Here is a 15,334-nt window from a genome sequence, read left to right as displayed (position 1 = left end):
CGGTCACCCGGTCGTTGAGAGACGCATACTGATCAGCCCGGGGCTGATCATACCCGGGGCGTGTTCCCACCCCCGCCACCGCCGATCCGTGACGCCCGCGGCTCAACCCGCTGGATTGTCGAACGGATTGTTGACCATAGTATCCCAAAAACGAACCCTCAAGGGGCTCGTTTTCGTATTCGTTGAAGAGGATTTCCTCCCCATCAAGATACATGGGAGCCGCGGAACGTCTTGCTGGAGGACGTTCCGGAAATGGTGAGGGCGTACGAGGAGCAGTACGCGCTGGCGCAGCGGAAGTAACACGAGCGCTGCGGTCATCGCTAGTGCCCGAACCCTCACGTGCTAAGAACTTAGCACGGAGCTCTTTGAAACTCTCGGGCACACGGAATGACGTGTACCCGTTCAAGTTGCGGTCGCTCAAGCGGACCGCGCCTGGGAAGCACTTCGCGCACTGAAAGCCCTCGGGCACAGCGCACGGCACATTAGCCTCCTCCGCAGCAACGTGGAGTTGTTCCAACTTTCCACGCTTCGAGTACGTCTCGAAGCGATCACGCGCTTGCTTAATCCGATCACGGTAAGCACTCGGCTTCCTGTTGAAGTTCTCAACAAAAGCATTCCAACTTTGACAAAGTGCCTGCCACTCGGGCTCTTTGCTGCGAGAAGATGTCTTCTTGCTTTGAAACCATCGGAACTCATGGAAGAGTCCGATGTAATAATTGCGCTTTTGATGCGTTTCCGCATCAAAGTGCAGCTCGGCAGCCATGGCGTCATCTTTGATGGCACTGCACACGTACAGCCGTACCTCATTCGGAGGTACCGAATTCCCATACCGGTCCGCAATCTCGGACGCGGACGGCATCCACGGATACGGATCGCGCGCTGCAGGCGCAGCGCGCAGAGAGCCTTGGGCTTTGATACCACGCGCTGCAGCAACAGCGCGCGGAGTACAGAGAGCCCCAGCTGAAGCGAGTGGGGTATCGCTCTCAGTACGCGAACGCTTCGAACTCGAAGCGTCCGATTCGTCCCCTTCACGCGGACGAATGCTCTTGGCATGAGGGTCGAGCGATTCGCTCGACACTGAGTCTTTGGCTTTGAGGGCGAGTCCTCCTCGCCCTCCATATCTTCATCGTCGAAGTCGACAACGTCGCCGTACTTCGCCTTCAGGCGTTCGAAGTAGTCGTCGATGGAGAGATGACTCCCCACCGACTTAGAAGACTTCTTCTGAGGCGCGCTCATCGTTGAATGAGCGCGGGTTTCTTCTCCAAACGCGGAGAATTGACGAATGGTCAATTCCAAAAGATTGACGTGCGGGGACCCCGCGCGTCTAACCCGAAGGGGTGGGTGGGTGTAACAGGGTTACACGCACAAGTGGCTACAAGCCACTTGTGAATTTAACAGATAGGTTATCTGTTAAAAGTTTTAGATACTTCCTCACCTTGGTGTAAGACACACCAATGGATACATTGAAGTGGGCCACCACAGTGCGTGGTCCACACATACCCAAAGATCCTATTGGTAGAAAACAGCATCTTTCTACCAATCAGAGACGTGCATATTAGCGGGCTCTGACAGCCAGCCGCTGTCAACCCCTTTCATAGATGATAAACAGTTTTTGGCAGATTTAGGAGGAAGATCAATTTACAAACAATACAGTTCTCATTTTACATATTCTAAGTCACTTGGAGTCTTATCCGATTTAACTTATATTTGTGTATTCAAATATAATTAACCTAAGTAATTACTAAGTACTTACGCTTCCTCATACACGTAGCGCAACGAGTAAGCCAAAGTAGTGAGTTAAGTTAGACCCACTAGAGGAGACATCGCAGCAACGCATCACACACAAACGTATTATTATCCTCGTAGATCTGCTGTCAGACTGGATAGTTAGGGGCAGGTTGGATACAACCACTAACAATGCCCCAGCACTCTCGCTGCGTTAGGTATGAGCGTAGTTGTGCCTTGAACAAATCGAATCCGCCATCTTCCGTGTATTGCGGTGGCTTGTTAGTCCCCCGAAGCTTCGTTCGAGTGCCGCCTGCATGGGTGCCTACGGCGCCTTGCTGTACAACGCCTTGCTGCACTCCAACAGTTTGTTGTGCACCGATAGTACCTTGATCACCACCACCAGAATGTCTGTTCCTCCTTGATGTCCTACACTGGACATCTTCACTCCACTCTCCACTAGAAAGCTTCTTCAAGAAAGATACTTTACGTTGAAACCTAGTGATGCCTTGGGCTCAAAACCTAGGAGACACTCTTTCTTGGTTACGCGCAGCAACTCCTTCTGCGTAGCACTAGACTCCAGTAGCTGTAGACAGATAGGTAGCGAAGAAGGTTTGAGCTTGACTTGGTAATTCGCAAAGTGAGGTCTTTATTTATCAGTCAGTGGTGTTGGGTTGCACTGAGGGGAACCCCCAAGGTGAAAAACCCTCTTGGCCCCAGTAGACACTACAGGCTACTTCATGTAGCAGGGAGCGACCTTGAGCTTCAGGGTGACGCCTCGTCCCCAATCTTCTTCAGCCTTCCGTGCTCCACATGTACACAACCTCAAAGCCGCACAAATGCCAACAACGGGAACGGCACGGAGATCCTGGACCACTAGAACACGACACTGATCTCCGTGCTGCGCAAGGTAGGTGGCTCTTTTAAGCTCAGCGGCGATGTTCGCGACCACAACCACCAACTTCGGGATCGCCATCCACGCCAACACAAGAGGCACTGGCACAAACAGAGAGGCTGTGTAGCTTAGAAGCAGAACTTACTTCATGATAAAATCCAGAGCTTCTCCGTGCTAAAGCACGGCTTAGTACGACTCTCTGTAAAAAAAACGCTTGTTAATATGAGACAACGGCAAACAAAATGTTGCTAACGCGCCTTTAAGTATTATCGAGATAATCGGCTTTAAAGTTGACCAATTGAAAATCGTAAGTAAGCGAAGTTTTGAGAAACGGGCCTTTTAGCAATTCAAAATTTTGAACGGGGTGTAGCGACGCTCTCACTTGCAGATCACACCTCATTCTTGGACACGCTTTCAAAGAAATATGCAGACCCACCAACCACACGCCCCCTCGTCGCCACCTTCGCCGCCGCCGTCTCCAGCTACTGGCACTGCGCCTTCCGCCCGTGCCGGACCGACACAGGCGACGACCAGTTGCCGGATCACCGACAGTCCCGTGGCGTTGCTGCCACGCAGCGAAAAAGAAGGCGACGAATCGCCACGTGAAGACCAATCCTACTCTACGAACAGTGGTGGGGGTGCGGAGGGAGAGTCTAGCTCCAGTGAGGAGCGTGACGACAGTGGCGATGAAGACTTATCGCTGGAATCAAGTGACGAGGGCAGCGATGAAGAGGCATTGACTGCAGAAAGCGCACCGAGCACGGCAGAATCGGAGGAGGACTTAAGTAACTTTTTCTTCGACACTGATCTCAACGCTCAGGCGACAGAGATTATTCAGTCGGACCAGTGCGAGAACCATTGCGTGCAAGGAAAGGCGGAGGGGTTAGAGTCCCTGCTGTGCTCGCTGTCACAGACGTCCAAGCAAGAGAAGAATATAAGCCTGTACACTCTCCTGGCGGTGTTCATGCAAGTGCCAGTCGACCGCAAGCGAGGAAGCGGCGAACTCGAGAGGTTCCACTACTACCTTCCATTCGTTGGTCAAGTCTGTCGTCCAGTGTTCGCTCGCTGCTACGGAGTAGTGCCGATGACACTTCAGCGCTACAAGAAACGGATTCGTGACGGTAACATGGCCGTCAAGGACCACGGGAAGCTCAACCAGAACGCGGATCAGGTCGCCATGATTTGGCTAGTGAAGTGGTTTACCAGCTTTGCAGAGGAGGTTGGGGAGGTGGTCCCAGTGCGTGTTCGCATGCAGAAAAAATTGACGGGACTGTCCAGAAATACTACAGCAGTGGCAAGTACACACTGCTACCGGCGCATTTTACGTGGGATGTGATCTGGGACGAAATGCCCAATTTTGTAGAGTCCGGTCTCATGGTGCGCGAACCCGCAAGAGCTACGATGCGGAATCATGACAGACCACATCGAAGTCCTATCTCCGCCGCCAGTAATTTCCGAGAGAAAGAGCATATGTGCAAGGCTATTAGGCCGTACGTCCCGGACGAATTCCAGAACGACCCTTTATACGCAGAGACGAGTGAGAAAGATGGAGCTAATGCAAAGTCGGCGAAGCAAGCTCGCTTAGGCATCGAGCTGCGATGGCGGCGGCACCCAAGAAGAATCAAAACGGGCGTGGAATGGCTGACGACCCATCCGACGCAGAGCCGTCTGGAAAGAAAAAAGCAGCGCAAAAGAAGAGAGGAGCGCCAAGCAAGTAGTCTGGAACAAAGACCAAAAAGCGCAAGTCTCCAGCATCGGACCGTAAAGATGCGTAGTGTAACGGGGTTACATGGAATAGTGACCCTGGCACTATTCAAGGATGACTACAAAAGATCACTCCCCTGAGTAGTGACACAATAGGCTTGAGAGCCAACCGATACATTTTATACAAGATAAACTATAGGGAACTTCGGATTTGTATGCAGGCCAAATCTGTACTAACCTATAAATACATTCAGTCTTAGATCTACCGTACTTCTGGTCAATCAGTCTCCTTAGGCCAGGGACACGTGAACTACCGTTCACTGAGAGTTTGTATACTCTCGTTGGCACACTTCCTCAGTGCAAGGTGCTCGTGTGGCCCCGTCACACGTAGGTATAAGAGAGATATCCACCATTTTGTTGCTTACGTCCACTGGTAATTCAAAATGTTACTTTGTGACTGAAGTCAAAAATTGGAAAAAATATTCAAAAAAATTCCCCCATGGATTTGTAATGAACAGAGAAAAATGTTATTTTAGTGGTGTTAGACATCGATTTAGTTAATTATGAGGATTCCTCGCGTGATTTTACTCTAGAAACACAAATAAAAAATTGAGATCTCGACTCGAAAATGGAGATAATGATTTGGCTGGCCTCGTCCTCAGCTTCATCTTCATCAATTTGGCTGTGGAGTAGCTCAAACGATAGCTAAGATAGCCCGCTTTCCAACGGTGTCCCTAAATCGCGATTCTTACTTTGGTTGATTAGTATTTTTTTGTGTTTGCCGTTGTCTCATATGTTATTAGATACATCTGAGCATCTGAGCATGCTCTTCAAGTGATATGATACGATATTCCAGTACATGTGCATGCACATGTACGTTATACTGCGGTGTACAGGGGCGTCCATGTTACGAAATTCGTGATTGCGTACCGCAAAATCTATTTCACTTTTAGAGCATGCCTCCAGTGTTAGGTACAGTAAGTCGCCCTGACACGCATCAACAGGCTGTTTGAAATACTCATCAGATCACTACGATTGGCACAAATGGATACCTCGGAAGGATGGAAAAACGAAGTACTTCGAAGTAATAACTAAGTCATTGTTCAACGCTGACATCTTTTTTGTAGGGTATAATATTCATAATCCTCTCAACGCAGGCAGTGCTAGTGTTCGGCAGCTATTGTTAAGCACTATCTACCGATGTTCGAATCTATTGATGAGGTGGTATTATATCCAGGATCTCTCACTCTAGGCTACAGGCAATGTTAAGCGGATTGGCCATGGCCACTCGAATCCAGGTCTGTATAGTTTCGCGTTAAGCACAATCTGGATTTGTCGTTCAAGCCAAGCACTACCTGTTTCCCCAAGTTCTCGGTATTAGCAAGGATCCTTATTCATGATGATGGCTGTTTTTGGTTTCCGTTTTCGTCCAACTGGTTAACGAAATGCTTTGGAAATCTCCGCTGAGCACTGAATCAGTCTTGCTACACGTAGTTGTTGCGATATGAGGGGGGATAAAACGATAGTTGAGATTTATTGTTTGTCTAGCGTACATCCAACCTGCAAAAGCATCCCATTGGAACGGTAAGTCCTTTGACTAGTTAATCAACGTTTTATTTTAAAATTCCATTGCAAGTAATAGGATAGAGTGATGACTTGATTGTTGAAAGACTAGAGGGCTCCATAGTGCTGTAACAGATGGGCCCACCCGAGGGACCCATCTGTGGCAGATGTCAGCGAGCGAGACGTAGGCGGTGACGGTGAGCAGCGACGTGAAGCAAACGCCCATGTTGAACGAGGGCACGGCGATGATGGGCGGCATCGGAGTGGTCCGGGAGCGGTAGGCGGAGCCAAGCGGACGCTCCGGAGTGGCCGAGTTGACGAAGAGTGGCACAGTCAGCAGGACCTGGGGCTTGCAATTGGCACCCAAGGGTTGACTCGACACGGCGGCAGAGGAACGAGACTGCGGGCGACAGTGGCGACAGAATAGAATTTGCGGGCTCGAGCGCACATCGAGACCGCCTGTAGCGCGAGTTGCATCGCGAGACACAGCGAGCACGCACACGAAGAGCGGGGACGCTAGTCCTCCTGAGGAACGCGGGACTTCCGTGGCGTTAGCTACGAAGCCGAGAAACGGGCATTGGACGGTTGAGGCTCACGACGAGGAATTGACGGACAACGTGGGAAGTGGCTAGCGAGGGCTGGCGACGGACGCGTGATTTTGGGCTGGACGTGGGTTAGTGTCGACAGAGGGTTGGCATTAGCTTGTGTTTGGTTGAATTGAGTGTAAACGAGGTTCTAGTAACCCCACCTTAATAAAATTCGACCGGACACGAGGGTGGACGGTCCGGCGCAGCGATTGATATCGCTGTCGGCCATCTGGGCGTTGGAGACGTGAGAGGTAGACACGGCCGCGCAGCGACGGCTATACGACTCGATTCACAGCCGAGCGAGGTAACAAGTCTGCTTCAGTGCATTCGACAAACATGCTTGCGAATTTTGCAAGACTTGCAAACTTGGGCGCAGCCGTCGAAGGAAGAGCATTTACAAAAAAAAGAAAAACTTACTAGATCTGTGCTAATGCTTGGTTGGGATCGATTTTGACTCATTTTTCCCGTTCCCATAGAAAAGGAGAGGGCCTCATCACTCTTTACACCCGCGGTGATACCTCAGGTTATACATGCTGTAAGAAATATATCGGGCATCTCGACGCGGTCGCAGCATTTTCCCAGTAATACGCCTCGAAAGTATACATATATATACATGTATAGGATGAGTTTAACAGATGATGTCATTGCCAGTAAAAAAACGAAACGTGCTTGAGACCTGTTTGCAGCTAGTCAAAATGCAAATGTTTGAATGCTGTGTAGACGATGGACCTAGGATGGGGTGTACTTCATTCTAGATTTGTCACGGATGCGCACCGCCCACGCATGTAAACCCTTGGGAGGGCTCAGGGTGGCACGGGAATCATAATGTTTTCCAAGAATATGGTACATCAAGTCACCGCTTGACACCTAACTGGTCCACGGATATAATCCTACTAATAGTAATATTATAACTGCTATAGCAGTACTGACGTTTCTTCCTATCCCGGTAAAATCTTGTTTAAAATAAAATGCTTGCGAATTCTTCCGGATTGTTAATACCGGTATCACTGTATCGTGACCAACTCAAAATCTGTTCTTACACATACCACCGTTCTTCGGGCTGAGCGTTGAGTGCAGACGATACTGAAATTTGTGCGAACAATACATACAACTTTAGAAATAAAATTATTTTTATCAGATTTCGCATCGGATCTGGCGCTGAGAGTCTCGAATCTGCCAAAGTAAAAAATGCAAAGGTCGTGCAGGGCGATCAAAACGATTAATCACAGTTCTGTTTCAGTTTGATTTCCGGCGACCAGATTTGATCCCTTAGCATGAGCTTAAAGCTGGAAACTCACTGGTTGAGCGTCAGCCGGACCTTTTTTATTAGGTATTCCAACCACACGACGTTGAGGGCACCATACTTCGGTTTTCCCTTTCCAATCTCGAAAAGGATTCTCACTGCGTCATCCATGATCTCCCTCGGAGCGGCGATCCACTTACCAAATAGGATTTTCTGATACGTTTTGCTTCCGTCGGCTGCTTTTGCGATGGTCTTTCGTGGGAGCAGGTCATTAACCGCCTTGGTAGAGCCGTAAAAGCCGATGTCAGCCTCTGTTTTCACGTAGCGCGTCCACCCCTTCAACAGCGCGTCGTACTTGTTAGCCCCGCCGGTGGTGGCTGCGTTCCTCATCAGATAAACAATCACATCTTCCCTGTATTTAGCGGAGGCAGTAGCCAACATGTCGAATACGTATTTCTGCTGTTTCATGATCCCTGCAGCCGCCTTCGAGAGGGCATCTGTTGGGAACAATTTCTCAACCGCCCCCATAGGATTGCCAAAAGTGTTGAGACCGGCCTTCAACCGATCCCCGCTGTGCTCCCACGCCGTGAACAGGCTCTTGTACCTTCCATCCATGTAGATCTGAAGAATCGCGCTTTGCCTCACTTTATCGGGGGCATCAATCCATCGCTGGAATAGCTGCTCTCGGGCGTCGAAATTACCGTTGTTCGCTTTCGCCACCATGCTCTTCGGAAGCATTTCAAGCGAAACGGTGAAGCCAGTGTTTTTCTCCGCGGTTTTGACTTTGGCAACTGAGTCGTCAGTCATCCCCGCGTTGATGATGCCTCTTTCCTCGCTGTCGTAGCCAGCCTTGGTGTCATCGCTTACTTCGTCCCCCTCGCTCATCGTTTGATAGCTACGTAGGAACCGTTTGCCTTCACCAGTTGCTTGGGCCTCGTCAATTGACGAACCGTGTCGAGCGAGGTCAGCTGCACAGTGCTGGGGGTCTCGATACCTTCGATGGTCGCGATGAGAGTAGCTGCGGCCACCAGTAGGACATTAGAGGCGCGCAAGGCTTGGCTTGACTTGGGTGAAGGGGTCGAAACAAATTGAGGGGTGAGGATTTGTCGGGGGAAGAACGAGAACGCGGTGGGAGGGCTGCTGTAGCCAAGGACAAGATGCTAAGCCCATCGACCATTATAAGCTCACTATCACTAGTGTAGTGGCCGCCGAGGATACAGTACATGGAGAGATTCAATACAGCACCGTATCTTGGACGGGCAATCCTACATATCTCCAGTGATAAACGTAATACTAGTTGGTACAGTGACCGCCAAATCATTAAGACCCCCGATTTGGCGAGACACGTTTTGCAATATCTCGGCCAACGCCTGGAGTAACAACCAATGTAGGCGAAAGTGGCGGACAGTGCACATGAGGGCTACGTACCAAGTAGGGTGGCCGGGACCGTGCAGAGAGACCACGGGGGCACGAGGTGCACTCCAGAACGCATCTTGGCCGTGAGAGGACGACGCCTCTGAGCACCATCAGCCGTGACGGGGCGTCACCTCGCCCGATTTGCATATCCGGTGGAACCCGCCTGTGGCTTGCCGGGGACCAGGTGTCTATGTAGCTCGCTCCCCGTCGTCCCTATGCCCGAGGCCCGCCGTGTCGTTGAAGGGTCGGCCGTCAGCCGTCTGGTCGTCGTAAGCCTCGCACTTGTTGGCAGTCGGCGTTGAACCGTTGACCTGGGTGTGGACGCGGCAACTCGTGTATACTCATGCACCAGGGGCGTGTAATGAGAAGGGAGTTGGGCTTCGGGTTAAGCCCAGTAACCTACATGGTGATCATACAGGGGCTTTCCGGGCTAGGTCGTGGCTGAGGACCTTAGCGGGCTTAGCGTTAGCGGGCAACGGACTCTGGAAACGAGTGAGAAAAGATAAGAGTGAGAACGAGAGAGCTAACCGAGGTGTTTATTTGTGCTTATAGAGGAGCTACGAATGAACATGACCACGCAACGTGATCAACGAGCTGAGCGACGAGCTGCGTCGCAAGAACGAGCGGAAGCGGCGGCTCGCGAGGAAGCGAAGCAACGGCAGCCGCTGCTGACGGCATCAGCGACACTGGAGACGGAAGACGGAGGAACGGTTCTGGTTGAGACGGAGATGATCCGACCGATGACGAGCGACACGCCAACGAACGCCGGGTCGGGAGGCTCGAATCCTGGCGGCGGCAGCGCGATGGCTGGCGGGGCGCCGGCTGGAGCTGGAATACAGGGAAGCAGCGCTGGCACGATGCGGCGTGCGGCGACAGACCCGAACACGACGACGACCTCGAGAACGGCGGCGACCTCGAGTTCTGCGGCTACCACGGGCATGGCGACGAGCCGGAGCGCAGCAACCAACACGACGATGAGCAACTTGACGACGGGTGGCGGTGGCGACCAGGGAGGTGAAGACCCTGGGCACGCACCACCGGTCACGGACATGACACCAGCGACGAGGTTCTGGGGATCCTGGGCGGACGACCAGCCCCCATTACGCATGGTGATCGTGCGCGAGAAAGCCAGAGCACTGAATCTCACCAAGTTCAAAGGGCTGGACGACAGCATGCTGGTCACGATGTGGCTGAAGACGGTCCGCGCTGAGGTCCATCGGCAGGCTTCGACGATGGGCGTAGAGTGGAGCGACGGGCAGCTCTATCACGAAGTGGCGTCACACCTTGACGGAGAGGCGAAGCGGTGGTTTGCCATCGTCATGGAGTCCGTGCCACCCAGCGAGGAGAACATCAACAACCTGGCGGGCATGCTGAGGGCTAAGTACCTGACCCAACGCACGACCCCGGAGGTGGTTGACCTCTTGAACGCAAGACGACAGATGCGGGGCGAGCGCCTCGTGGAGTACGCGCAGTCCTTGAGAGTGATTGGGGAGCGTGGCGACGTCGGCGGGAGCTGGCTCGGGACCGCATTCCTCAAGGGAATGAACAGCGTCGAAGGCGCGACGCACGTGCGAGGACACCGGCCGCAGACACTTGACGAGGTTGTGCGGCCGGCGGTCCCCCACGTCGGCGAGTACGGAGAAGGGTACGGCGTTGGACTTGAGGCCGCGATGACGCGGTGGGACGACCGGGAGACCCAGCGGGTGCGCAGGCCCTTGGCGACGACCGGAGCGATGAGCAGCCAGGAGCATTCGGGACCTCGGGGCAACTTGACGAATATGAACTGGATACGGCCCCATGTGGGGGTCGACACAGAAGCCACCTCGGTACGATACCGAAGGCAGACTGGTATCGACGGGAGGAACCAGTCCAACGGAATGGTGGAAGGCAATTCCACCAGGATTTTCACTGGTACCTACAGGTAGGCAAGCCAGTGCGGGTGAAGGTTTGAATTTTCTAACGGCTGGCGGAGACCAGTCTGGAGCACGCGGGAAACGGCAAAGCGGCGACCAGCACGGAAGACGGCCAGTGAAGGCCTTGAACGTGGAAGCTAACTACGGCGACTCGGCAGGAGCGAGGAGCGCGACCAACCCAACGCTAGCGACGCGTGAGGGTCGGTTACGAAACCTGGACCGATACCAGGAGCCCGTCCAAGCGCAGCGGGCGCCAGGAAGAAGCACGCCGGCCGTTCACAGGCCAGACGTCGACTGTTTCTACTGTGGATGGAACGGACACTACGCGTGAGAATGCGACCTGAAGCGGTCTGAGCTGGCCGCTATGGACGCAGACGCAAGGCAAGACGGCGGACAAGACAACGGACCGACGACGGGAAACGGCCCGCGAGCGTAAGGCCCCCGGCCTTACTGCTCGCAGGAGCTGATCCGGGAAGACTAGGAGGACGAGGGGCGCCGCACACGCGAGGAAGGGTTAGCGATGCTGGCGTCCGAGGGTGGCAACGTGGCGCAGCCCGCAGAGTGAGAGAAGAGCATGGCCGGGCAGTGGCGTGCGTGACAAGTGTCAGTAATCGCCGCGTGGTGGTCTACGCTGGGGATGGCGGGACGCCCCGCGAGCGTACACCACGCAGCAACGCAGCAGCGGAGGCTCTGGTGAGCGCCACCGCGACGCGAGGCAAGTCCACAGTCCCAAGCACGACGACAAGCGAGGCGCCGACGACTGGGGATGGCGGAGCGCGAGTAAGGGCGACCCCGAGTGCGACGGCAGCAACGGTGTTGACGGTGACAACGCCAACGACGGCGGAAGCGGCTGAGGCGACCGCCGGGCAAGTGACGAGAGCGACCGACGAGAAGATGGCGACGGTGGCAACGGACGCCACACTGGTGACGATGGCGGTGGCACCGATCACGGCGACGGTGGCAGGGAAGGCAGAGGCACGGACGGAAGCATCTAGCGCTCGGGCAACAACGACGAAGACGGCGCGAAGGTCGTCATTGGGCGCCGCGGTCTCGGCAGCAATGGTGTCGACTGGGGATGGCGCAAACCAGCTGGAGGGTGACACGCGAGTGGTGGTCGACACGCGTTACCTCCTCGAGGCTTGTGGGTACGGTCGCGAGGGTGTCCCGAGCAAGCAAGACCTTGACGCAGCAGTAAATGCACATCTGCAGGCGGTGTGCAAGCTGTACGAAGACGAGAGGGCCTTCGCGACTCCCGGAGAAGGCGGCAATACGCAGCAGACGCGGGCAGTAGCGTCCGCAATGCGTGAGGAAGGTGACGACGGAGACGCGCTACCTGCTCGAGTGGTACGGGCCTATGACCAGCCCAAGGCGAAGGTGCTACTCGTGCAGGCGCGCGACAGACAACGAAGACTGGCAGCAGAGTCCGAAGCGTCCGGATGGGCGCCCAGGCGCTCAAATCGAGTGGAACACGTGCGGGCTCGACGAAAGCGTCGTGCCGAATGACAACGCTGTGAGGCCAGCGTCCACGCAGCTAAGGAAGACGCCAACGCGGAAGCCAAGACGGTGCTGGACGAGAATTTGCCGCTCACCGTCGGCGACGGCAGGTCGTTGGCGAGGCGACGTCTCTTCAGCGTTCCAGGACCCGATGGAGATACGAGAAGCTCGTGCGCAAAGCACGTGCCAAAGCGAAACGCCACCTGCGGGCGCTGATCGAAGAGGCAGAGCACCTCGAGGGTGCGTCCTACGCGCTCGACGCGCTTCACCGGCGCGGAAGCAGCTGAGACGCGGGAACAATGGACTACGATGCGGCAATGGCGGCGGGGTTCGAGCAGCCCCGCGTGTCGAAGGTGTTCACGGCAGGGAAGCGACGCGGGCAACGGAAGCGTTACTCGTACACCAGCGGCAGCGTGTACGCAAACGCGAATGACATGAAGATGGACGGCGAGCAGCGGCCAATGCGGGTTGGGCGACTGCGTGCCGTACGAGCCCCAGTTGTTGACTCATTGCCGACGGCGAGCGTGGCAGTGAGGGGCGAGCAGAGAGAGATCAAGTTGGACACGGGGGCCCAGCTCAGCGTGGCGGGTGAGGACTTGCAGTCATTTGGTGAGCGCCTGCCGACGCTGCCACCCGTGGACTACGTCAAGGGCTTCACTGGGGGGGGGGGGGGGGGGGGTCTCGAAGGTGCTGGGCGTATGGCGCTTTCAGTTCCGTACTCAGTACGACCAGAGCATGGTCGTCGATGCACTGGTGGTGAAGGGTGCGACCTCGGAGTTCCTCCTCGGAGAAGATTGGATGCTACAGCAAGGAGTCACGATCGACTTTGTCTCCTGCGAGATGAAGTGGTATGCGGACGACGTGCGGAAGGTGGTGCCATTCTGGTGCATGACCGACCATCGTCAGGCACGACTGGCGAAGGTACGAGTAGTGCGACACGCACGAGTGCGCACGGCGACCTGCCAGAACACCGAGTTGGCGGTGGCAGCCCCAGACGGCACTGAGGGCTTGTTCACGCCGAAGGCCCATGGAGAATCGCACATACTGCTGGGACCAGCGCTGACGACGGCTCGCGGTGGTCGAATCGTCGTACCAGGGATGACCTTGTACGGGAGAAGCGTCAAGCTGCCGACGATGGAGAAGTTGGGGACGTGGACTCCCAGCAGCGACGAGATCACGGTACTCGCTGACGAAGGAGAGCTGGACCGTGCGCGAGTACGTCAGTGGTTGGCTGGCCTCCAGGCTGACACTACACCATTGAGCTACGAGGAGGCCCTGAACATGGGAGACATGGGTAAGGATGTTCGTGAGCTGTTATTACAATTACTGCGCACCTACCCCAAGCTCCTGGAGCCGAGAGAAGGCAGTCCCCCAGCAACGACGCTCGGCGTGGAGCACGAGATCCACACCGGTGACGAAGCGCCGATCAAAGTTCGTGCTAAACGGCACGCACATGAAGAACAGCAGGTCATCGACGACAACGTGATCGAGATGCTGCGCGGCGGTGTGATCGAGGAGGGCCACGGGGCGTGGGGCTTCCCAGTGGTCCTGGTGAAGAAGAAGGACGGGTCCGTGCGCTTCTGCATAGACTACCGTCATCTGAACGAGATCACGAAGAAGGATGTCTATCCATTGCCGAGGATAGACGACACTCTGGACCACCTGCACGGTGCTAGAAGGTTTACTACGCTGGACTTGCACTCAGGGTACTGGCAGGTACCCGTCGCGAAGAAGGATAGCGACAAGACCGGGTTCGTGACCCGACGGGGACTCTTTCGATTCGTGCGAATGCCCTTCGGGCTCGCAAACGCACCAGGAACGTTTCAGAGGATGATGGACGCCGCCCTCCGAGGTCTCACATGGCAGAAATGTCTTGTGTACCTGGACGACGTCATCATCTTCACCAAGGACAACGTGGCCCAGCACGTGGTCGGGCTGGCCGCGGTACTCGAGTGGTTAGCACGGGCGGTGCTGTCACTGAAAGCAAAGGAGTGCACATTTGCGGCCGAGAGGTTGGAGTACCTCGGCCATGAACTCGACGCCGATGGCGTGAGGCCAGTGGAGAGCAATGTCAGCAGTATGACGAACTTCCCCACGCCTCAAGATACAGACGCAGTGAGACGATTCGTGGCCATGACTGGCTACTACAAATGCTTTGTACCGGAGTTCGCCAGCAGGGCGGCTCCTATGACGAAACTACTACGCAAAGGAGTAGTATGGAGGTGGGGCGAGTCGCAGCAGACCGCCTTTGACGGCCTGAAGGAGGAGTTGAGCAAGCGGCCGATCTTGGCCAACCCCGACTTCTCGAGACCTTTCAGACTCGTCACCGACGCATCGGCTGTGGGGCTCGGAGCGACTCTGACGAAGGACCAAGGCAAGGGGGAGCAGCCCATAGCATACGCTTCGAATGTGAACTTGGAGACGGTGGCCAGGTATGGCATCTCTGAGCTGGAATGCGCGGCCGTAATCTGGGCCGTGAAGCTGTTCAGGCCGTATTTGTACGGGCGGAGGTTCCATTTGGTCACGGACCACTCTGCTCTGAAGTGGTTGATGACATCGACGACGCTGAGCCCGCAGCTACATGGGTGGGCACTACAACTTCAAGAGTACGACTTCGGGATAGAGTACAGACCGGGCGCCGACAACGTAGTCGCCGACGCACTGTCGCGAGCGCCAACCGGCGTTGTGGCAGCTGTGAGAACAACCGACGAGGCAGAAGAGCAAGAACATGGCGGAGGAGAACGTCACGGAGCGAGGCAGCCACCTGGTGGCGAGAGTCTACGAGTAGCAGTAG

The 15,334-nt window shown here is 55.0% G+C and overlaps 2 protein-coding genes across 2 annotated transcripts; one reads left to right on the top strand and one right to left on the bottom strand.

Moving 5' to 3' along the window:
* Positions 1-3,044: 3,044 nt before the first annotated feature.
* On the top strand, positions 3,045-3,956 carry IUM83_10682 (uncharacterized protein; the record flags this gene model as incomplete). Its single annotated transcript, XM_067935198.1, has 1 exon — positions 3,045-3,956. One exon carries the CDS (start codon positions 3,045-3,047, stop codon positions 3,954-3,956), a length of 912 nt encoding a protein of 303 aa, XP_067791484.1.
* Positions 3,957-7,768: 3,812 nt separating this feature from the next.
* Positions 7,769-8,602, bottom strand: IUM83_10681 (avirulence effector protein Avr3c; the record flags this gene model as incomplete). The annotated part of the gene is made up of 1 exon (XM_067935197.1): positions 7,769-8,602. The coding sequence occupies one exon, from the start codon at positions 8,600-8,602 to the stop codon at positions 7,769-7,771; it is 834 nt and encodes a 277-aa protein (XP_067791481.1).
* Between the last annotated feature and the right edge of the window lie 6,732 nt (positions 8,603-15,334).

The sequence above is a fragment of the Phytophthora cinnamomi genome (genome assembly GCF_018691715.1).
Source record: "Phytophthora cinnamomi strain GKB4 chromosome Unknown Contig39, whole genome shotgun sequence".
NCBI lineage: Eukaryota > Oomycota > Peronosporomycetes > Peronosporales > Peronosporaceae > Phytophthora > Phytophthora cinnamomi.
The sequence above is the reverse complement of the archived record's forward strand: the minus strand, read 5'-3'. Positions and strand labels throughout refer to the sequence as shown.